At 42.1% G+C, this 8,816-nt stretch overlaps 1 protein-coding gene across 2 annotated transcripts; it reads left to right on the top strand.

Annotated features, from left to right (window-relative positions):
- Positions 1-8,740, top strand: LOC122873707 (elongation factor 1-alpha 1). 2 transcript variants are annotated; one of them, XM_044190782.1, is made up of 8 exons: positions 1-132; positions 4,376-4,540; positions 5,543-5,722; positions 5,837-6,133; positions 6,728-6,878; positions 7,239-7,495; positions 7,618-7,852; positions 7,993-8,740. In XM_044190782.1, exons 2-8 carry the CDS (start codon positions 4,397-4,399, stop codon positions 8,115-8,117), a joined length of 1,389 nt encoding a protein of 462 aa, XP_044046717.1. In that variant the 5' UTR covers positions 1-132; positions 4,376-4,396; the 3' UTR covers positions 8,118-8,740. The 2 variants fall into 2 exon arrangements, with proteins under 2 accessions (XP_044046717.1, XP_044046720.1); XM_044190785.1 differs by lacking the exon at positions 1-132 and adding an exon at positions 1,248-1,396.
- Positions 8,741-8,816: the final 76 nt, after the last annotated feature.

Here is an 8,816-nt window from a genome sequence, read left to right as displayed (position 1 = left end):
TGCAGCACTCCACCTTGTGGCCAAACCTCGTAATTTCAGTAAATGACGCGTTTGAAGTTCAGCACAGCAGGCAGCATCTCCTGTATCACCGCAGTGAGCCAGTGAACGCACCTCTGAAAGCAGGAAGCAAAGGTATGTTATAGGGCATTTTCCAGTGTAACACAATAACAACTAACATGTGTTGTGTCAGCATCCTGGAACAGGCATGTTGCAAAGGGCTGGTACTTCCAGGGACGTTTGTAATAGCTGTTATATAAGTGCAATGCAAGAATCGAAATTGATAGTTTAACGCTGTTTGGCTTTGATGTCATGGTGATTTGATCAAGGCGAGCGGTGCCAAAAAGTGCGGAGGGGTGTGGATTGGCACCATGTAGCTGGCTAGGCCTGTATGGCGCAGTTTCAGCGGAGAAACAGTCCACTTGACAGTCATGCGGGAATCTCCACTGTAAAATAAACAGTGCAAGGTGGAGGCTGAGACATGGAGGCATTTCTAAAACGCCCCCAGTTTTGGTCATTGCCCGTTCATTGGCAGTGGCGGGCATAAATGTCTTTTTACTGACTTTTTTTTACCACATGCAAACTTATTTCATTAGGAGATTCAGATAAACTGAAGGAGATTTATGTGCACTGGGATCATTTTGTGCTGGCACGTCAAAGCCACATATATGAGCCGTAATCATCATACGATCAGCAGGTGGAAGGACTGTGGTCCTGTGATGTTGCTGTGTGTAGTGTGGTTGTCTCTGAAGATACGAACAAATACAAACATCTCGTCGAGGTTTTGGCTTTTTCTTTTAATATCTCGTGATATGAACAGAGCAGTAAACAGTGTACGATACCTGTGTTTTTTTTTCATTTACAAAATATAAATTTAGCGACTTATTCAGACCATCAGAGAAAAGACGAGAAATATATTCAAATATGTCATATTGTAATTCATTCCCATGCGTGCTGCGGCTCTTCTGCCAGCAGCGTCTCTCTTCCGCTCGTCTCGCGCTGTGCGGCGCGTGGGGCAGCTTCACTCTTTCCCTCCGGATCTCTCTATCTCTGTCACTCTCTCTTTGAGGATGTTTTTAAGATTTTTTTTAATTTTTAAAAACTTTTTTTACTTCAGATACGCGATGTCCCCATAGTGAGTTTATGATAATTTGGCCAAAGATTTCTCTATCTACGTTTTATATGTCTTAAATTAAAGTGATCTCTCCCTCACTGCACTGCTGTATGCAAATGAATGCATGATGGCGTCATGAACATGCAAAATAGGGTATGACGTCATCTGGCGACATTTGGAGCTAGTGCAGGCTGTGCAGTTACTTTCATTGGAAAAAAGTTGGCAACACTGGTCGCGGGTTTTATCGACTAGCACTAATTATCTACACAAAGCAGAAAGCAAACGGTAAGGGGAAAGATAGATCCAATATAGTATTTTGACCAAAAAAATTAAAATTTTGAATATATATTTTTCATTAAAATGTTTAATGAAAGCCTTTCTGAGAAGGGAGTCACTGAATGATTCCATGTGCCAATTTTGCTTAAGGTTAATGTTGACGTTAGCTTTGCTCATGATACAATTACGCAAAAAAGAAAGATAAAGTCCCATTATGTAACGTTATGTAACTATACCGTTAATATACTTATTATTAAATTAACAGATAAGTTAGTTTGCCAGTTGTCTGAGTTCTCTATGACGAGGTAGGCGTTGGCGCGAAACGGCAGAAATATAGCTAAGGCTAGCTAGTTTATTGAAAATATCTCGATTAGCTAAAGTTTCAGAATCTGCTCAGAGAAGTAACCCAGTTTGCTGGATATGACAAGGTGCTACATACAATTGTGGCGCAAACTTGTATGTATAGGTGTACTTGAAAAACTCATTCTCCTATGCATTTATGTTGAACAGTACTAAAGAAGTACTCAACGTAATAAAGAAGACAATAAAATAAACAGAAAAGAACAGGCTCATCCATGAAATCAATAAAAATTCGCAAAGGGTGAGGGTCCTACTCAATAATCAGCATAAACAAATCCAGTAAAGAAAGAAGGTTTAGGGCCTTTCTGTCTTTCATAACGTTACACTTAGAGATTTTACAAGATATATTTATTGATAATTTTACAACACATCGTTGTATAAGGAGATTTTGATCGTAGTTCCCTTTATGTTACTCAAAAACAAATGTTATGTACAAAAATTATATACAGTAGATTAGTGAATAAATAATAAGTCAGAAATAATAGCTATTTTACATGGTGGAGTGCTGAGGATGAATTCTCGCAGCCTGAGGAAAGAAGCTGCTCTGTAGTCTGGTAGTACGACAGCGGGTACTTCTGTATCTCTTTCCAGACGGCAGCAGGGTGAACAGGCTGTGGCTGGGTGGGTGCTGTCTTTTAGTATCCTCTGGGCTCTGAGGCACCTCTCCTCACCGATATCTCTGCTGCTCGGTAGGTTGGTACCAATGATCTTCTGAGCGGTTTTAATCACAGCAGAGCACTTCTGTCCTGGGCCGTGCACATCCCACGCCAGTTTGTGATGTTTCCAGTCAGGATGCTTTCTATTGCTCCTCTGTAAAAGCTAATAAGAACTTGGCACAGGAATTTTGCCTTCTGAAGTTTCCTTAAGAAATACAGCGATTTCTGAGCTTTCTTGACCGGGGTGGAGATGTGAGAGGACCATATCAGGTTCTCTGTGATGCTGATTCCCAGGAACCTAAAACTATTCACTTGCTACACTGATGTAGACAGGGGTGTGTGTCTTCTTTTTCCTAAAATCAACGATCTGCTCTTTGGTTTTGCCGACATTGAGCAGTAGGTTGTTCTCTGTGCACCACTCTGCAAAAATGTCGATTTCCTCCCGATATGAATATTCATCATTGTATGAAATCTGGCCGATGATGGTGGTGTCATCCGCAAACTTTACAACAGAGTTGTCTCCATGTCGGGGGTTTTGCAAGTAGATTTAACATTAGTTAATTATTCCATTTGTTCATTAAGGGCTTAAAGGCTTATCGCCATTTGGAACTATCATCAGATCATTTGTGAAGGAAATTTTTTGTAAGCTAGTCAACTCTTGGTTATGTTTTTCTAGCCTAAATATGTGAATTCTAATGCTTGCCTAAGTCACGTTGGAATTAGGAGGTCACATGTATTAAATTTTAAGGGGAGACAGTCTGTTACATCTACGTCTGAGACAGAGAATGCAATCTACTGTCCTTGAGTGTCTAAGCAAAGGGTCTTCCTATTCACACAGCTGTTGTTATGGGTCTACTGCAGCAGACAGCAAAATGAACTAATGCTAGAGACACAGAGGTCGTTTCATTTCTTGGGTTGCAAGTGACCCCAAGTGTGACATGTGTATGAACTGTACTTCATCTGACACCCACATTAGGGCCCTCTAAGGAAATTTCCTTCATATCATTATACACTAGAGAAGTTGAGAGCTGGTAGCATTATTGGGCTGGTAGCCTGTTTGCAAAAAGTTTGAATGTAACGTTATTGACCAAATTTAATGTTATCATTTAACAAGTGTGCAGAAACTACTACGTTAAAACGGTTGCTAGTGAAATACTATATGATTTTGGACCATTTAATATGTTTTGAATGAATACGTGGGGTAAACAGTTAATGCTCCCTCTAGTTCTGACAGGGGACAGGGAGAGTTCACCCCAAAATCAAAAATACATATTTTTCCTCGTACCTGTAGTGCTATTTATCCATCCAGATTGTTTTGGTGTGAGTTGCCGAGTTTTGGAGATATAGAGACGTAGAGATGTCGGCCTTTCTTGAATATAATTTTCATTTCATGTAGGATCTATCTGTAGAAAGAAAATAGTTCCTAAATGAAACTGCTCACAACAAATCTGTGGATGATCTTGAGTCACCGGGTCGGTTTCTGAAAAGAGGCATTGGTGTTGAGTTTTTCAAATGTATTTTTTTGCTGCTTTGAGCCCCACAAGCCGAGTGCCATATAGTTCCATTATGTTCAAAAAAGGCAGACATCTCTACGGCCGATACCTCCAAAACTCGGCAACTCACACCAAAACAATCTAGGTGGATAAATAGCACTACAGGTAAGAGGAAAAATTTGAGATTATCTTTGTTCAGTTACAATCAGAGTTATAGAAACTCAACCACTTACACACAGGTTAATTACTGTGCCGTTATTCAGTATGTACAATGGAAGTGTGTTTGTCTTCTCTCTACACTCTTGCAACAGTGGCTTCAACATCTATCGCTGCTTAGACAATTACTATGTTTTATGGACCCAAACTGCAAGTACAATCCTGGTGTAGATGTCTATGAATGAGTGATAGTTCTGCACAGGTCTGGGTTATTTGTCTCATTTACTTCATGTTGTTGATTCTTGTTTGCTGGGATCTCACAGTATCTTCCAGGGTGAGCTGCTATGGGGAAGGAGAAGCTCCACATAAACATTGTGGTAATAGGACATGTTGATTCAGGCAAGTCCACCACCACCGGCCACCTGATCTACAAGTGTGGGGGCATTGACAAGAGAACAATTGAGAAGTTTGAGAAGGAAGCTGCCGAGGTATGACTCATATGGTTCTCACTTGCTTTTCTACTGTGTAACTGTACCTTGCTGCACAGGTGTTATAGTGCAACGGTATCTTGTTCTGTGTAATTTGTGTCATGTTACTGTACTATTAGGTGGTTTTGCAATACCTTTGTCAGCATTTAGCACAAAAAAACATTTCATTGGTTTGCTAAAACATTTGGGAAAAGTGGTGGTTGTAAATTTAGCTTTATCTGTAGCCTACATAGCCTGCAGCTACTTTCTCCAAATTCCAAGCAAAACAGTTGTACGCCAGTTGTCAGGATGACTTTCAGTGACTTTTGGTCGGCACATAACTGGACTACATAACTTGCAAATTAATTGCACAAGTTTATTAATCAGTTCATTGTTGGGTGTCTTAAGGAATTTATAATGGGCACGTTGAATCCCAAGTTTGTATCTTGTCACTGTTTTCTAATTACATGAGGTGAATTCTTTTTCATAATTTATGCTCATTGCCATCGGACCTAGAGCACACATGAAAGTTGAAAACACACTACAAAGCAGTCAAACCGACCTATAATACTGCTATACCAGCTGCTATTAATAAAAATAGGATACCGTGTATCGGCTGATATGGCTCATAGACGATCAGCAATTGGTATAGGTGGCAAAAAAACGTGAATGGGGCATCCCTACTGGAAATTAATGAACGGATACTGACTGTCGGAACTTTTATACAGAGTAAGTCCTTCCTATGGTGGCTATGAGGTAAATGTAATGCAATCTACAGTACTGAGATTTATGACTTCCACTACCATCATGTAGTAGGGACTCAGAAGGATTACTCAGACATGAAAATATTATAGAATTGTCCCGTAGAGCGTAATGAAGATGCCAGCCTGCACGTAGTACAAGTTTATTAAGAGTTTGATTGGATCTGGGACCATGCATGGTACAGTTTTTTGCAGTTATAGCAAAAGATGCTGCAATGTAAGTAAATGTTACATGTCGTACTTTCCCTTCCACATACCCTAGATGGGAAAGGGTTCCTTCAAATACGCCTGGGTTTTGGACAAGCTGAAGGCAGAGCGTGAGCGCGGCATCACCATTGACATCTCTCTTTGGAAGTTTGAGACCAGCAAGTACTACGTCACCATCATTGATGCTCCAGGACACAGGGACTTCATCAAGAACATGATCACTGGGACTTCTCAGGTAGAGGGAGAATGGGTAGAAGAGTAGAAAATTAAAAAAAAATGCATGATAGAGAGAGAAAAGTACTTGAGAAGGAAAGACTTTGTCACATTTCTCTCTCCTCACTCCTTTCAGGCCGACTGTGCTGTGCTGATCGTGGCTGCAGGAGTGGGCGAGTTTGAAGCTGGCATCTCAAAGAACGGGCAAACTCGCGAACACGCCCTGCTTGCCTACACCCTGGGAGTGAAGCAGCTCATTGTGGGAATCAACAAGATGGATTCCACTGAGCCCAACTATAGCCAGAAGCGCTACGAGGAGATTGTGAAGGAAGTCAGCACTTACATCAAGAAGATTGGCTACAACTCTGACACTGTGGCCTTCGTGCCCATCTCTGGCTGGAATGGAGACAACATGCTGGAACCCAGCCCTAATGTGAGTCTGCTGTGAGACCCAAAGTATAATGATATGTTGACAGCATTTACAGATACATAATTAATAAGGATAGTGTGTCCTCACATAAACCCCATATTTTTAGAGTTACATCTAAAGTGAGTTTTACATATTTAGATATGAAATTGTGCAACTTCACTGTGATTTCAGTCTTCCTCTGCTAATTAGTTTGAAAAGTCTAAAGGTGCTTTCAGACAGTGAGTGGTTGCTGCCACGCCTCAATTGTCTTCAATGTAAACACAGCGGTAGCAGCAAGGAGAGGGAGGGCATCTGTCACTCATGAATGTGCACAGCTTTTTGCCACTGCATTCAAAGTTTATAACAATACAATAAACCTTTATGATACTAGCTAGCAAAACATGCTATACCATTGCTAACCATTTCCTCTATTTTAAGCTACAACCCAATCTATTTAGCTGTGTGTGGTGAGCTCATACTAAATAGATAGCAGCAGCCTGTAGATTACAGGCTGGTAGAAATGGAGGTAGGTGGGAGCCGCGGCTGTGTAGTTGCGCCCTGCTGTTGCCAATTCCAAATACAGAAAATTGACGTTGCGGTAAACCTGCCTTTCCACAGATGACCTGGTTCAAGGGCTGGAAGATCAACCGTAAAGATGGTAATGCCTCAGGCACCACACTGCTAGAGGCTCTGGATGCCATCCAGCCTCCTACGCGCCCCACTGACAAGCCCCTCCGCCTGCCTCTGCAGGATGTCTACAAGATTGGAGGTGAGGGCGGCGTTGGTGTAAGTGGCTGTAAGGGTGATAGTTGTGTGATTTGTAGGTGGTAGAAACAAACTGATGATATGTAAGTGTTCCAATTATCAAGTTTTTGTGGTACCAGATTATATGTTGAAAGTATTTTGGGAATGAGAGCACCGTGTGACAAAAAGAGCAGAACTGAATGAGGTCTGGAAAGAATTCCCATAGGCTCCTTACGTCCTAAAGTGAGTGTCTGTCTGTTTTTTCAGAGCACTGTGTTATAGAAATCATCATGCATGCTGTTGAAGCTTGAATTAGCTATCAAGCACTTGTCATTACAGACTTAGAGACTAAAGTTAAGTTAAAGCTAATCTTCCTCTCTGCCAGGCATTGGGACCGTACCAGTGGGCAGAGTAGAGACCGGAATCCTGAAACCTGGCATGGTGGTGACCTTTGCCCCTATCAACGTGACCACTGAGGTCAAGTCTGTGGAGATGCACCACGAGGCCCTGACCGAGGCGCTGCCTGGTGACAATGTGGGCTTTAATGTCAAGAATGTGTCTGTCAAGGACATTCGCCGTGGAAACGTGGCTGGAGACAGCAGGAACGACCCACCACAAGAGACAGCCAGCTTCACCTCTCAGGTCTGCATACAGGAGTTAGCTTTGAAAAGGATACGGACTTAAACGTCACTGCTGCGAAAAATCAACATGCTAATGAGTCTCTGCTTCTGCATGTGCTTTTACCTGTCTCTGCGTTTGTTCAGGTGATTATCCTGAACCACCCTGGTCAGATCAGTGCTGGCTACGCTCCCGTGCTGGATTGCCACACTGCGCACATCGCATGCAAGTTTGCAGAGCTGAAGGAAAAGATTGACCGTCGCTCTGGTAAGAAGCTTGAAGACAACCCCAAGTCCCTGAAGTCTGGAGATGCTGCCATTGTGGACATGATCCCCGGCAAGCCCATGTGTGTGGAGAGCTTCTCTGAGTACCCACCACTGGGTAAGTTACGTGCAGCAGGATTTATGCTTGTGGGTCAAGCTGTGACTAATATAATTTGTTGTTTCACTCAAGGTGATTGTGAATTATAATTAAATTTTAACCAGAGATAACAAAATGTTCTTTCCATCATCCCTGCTCAGGGAGGTTTGCGGTCCGTGACATGCGTCAGACCGTGGCAGTGGGAGTGATTAAAGGCGTGGAAAAGAAAGCCCCCACTAGCGGTAAGATCACAAAGTCTGCACAGAAGGCGCAGAAGGCCAAATGAACGTTGTACTGGGCTGCTGCCCCAAAAGATCAACATGGCCGAAGACACACTAGCACCTCGCACCTTCTGCACACCATAGTCAGCGTCTGGTCTATTATCACAATGCATCGCAAAAGCAGACGAAGGAAAAAAAATAACTACCACACTGTTAGTGATTAACATGTTACCACACTGGTATATATAGGTTTCATTGTGACTCCGTTTGTGGCAGAACAACACAATAAATTTACATTACGGCTCTCTGGTTGTGTGCTGTTGTAGTTAGAATTAAGCTGCTCATTGATCTAACCAACAAACTTAGCTGCTTAGCACCAATAATAAGGCAGGGATGTTCTTTTGCCAGGTCTTTGTTGAAGTAATGCTCTGTGTTCTAGCTTTAAAGGAGATATGCTAACTAGCCAGAGGTAGGTTGGCTGCTTGCATGTTCCCTGTTTGCACCTTAGAGAAACAAGCTTCAGAAACTCTTTGTCTGATACCTGTAATCTTCCTGCGTAGCACTCTGCTTGACTTAGGCACCCTTGCAGTAGCACTGTTAAATGTTACAGGTTACTGTTTAATTCATGCACCTTAATCACTGTTATTTGTGAGCACATGTTCAGAAAAGTAAAATTGTTTAAACAGTATGTCTTTGTTCCTGGTATCATTGCCAAGTCTGAACCCGAACTACTGAAGAACCTCACTGTTTCAGTGAATGATGAA

This window comes from Siniperca chuatsi, linkage group LG3 (assembly GCF_020085105.1).
Source record: "Siniperca chuatsi isolate FFG_IHB_CAS linkage group LG3, ASM2008510v1, whole genome shotgun sequence".
In the NCBI taxonomy this organism is placed as follows: domain Eukaryota; kingdom Metazoa; phylum Chordata; class Actinopteri; order Centrarchiformes; family Sinipercidae; genus Siniperca; species Siniperca chuatsi.
Note: the sequence above shows the minus strand (reverse complement) of the source record. Positions and strands in the feature narration are given on the sequence as shown.

What these genes read in the sequence shown, in the direction of transcription:
- LOC122873707 (XM_044190782.1), top strand. Translation starts at nt 4,397, where the DNA reads ATGGGGAAGGAGAAGCTCCACATAAACATTGTGGTAATAGGACATGTT. An exon ending in CAGCCAGCTTCACCTCTCAG is followed by an intron (nt 7,496 to 7,617) that starts GTCTGCATACAG and finishes GCGTTTGTTCAG; the next exon opens with GTGATTATCCTGAACCACCC. An exon ending in CTCTGAGTACCCACCACTGG is followed by an intron (nt 7,853 to 7,992) that starts GTAAGTTACGTG and finishes ATCCCTGCTCAG; the next exon opens with GGAGGTTTGCGGTCCGTGAC.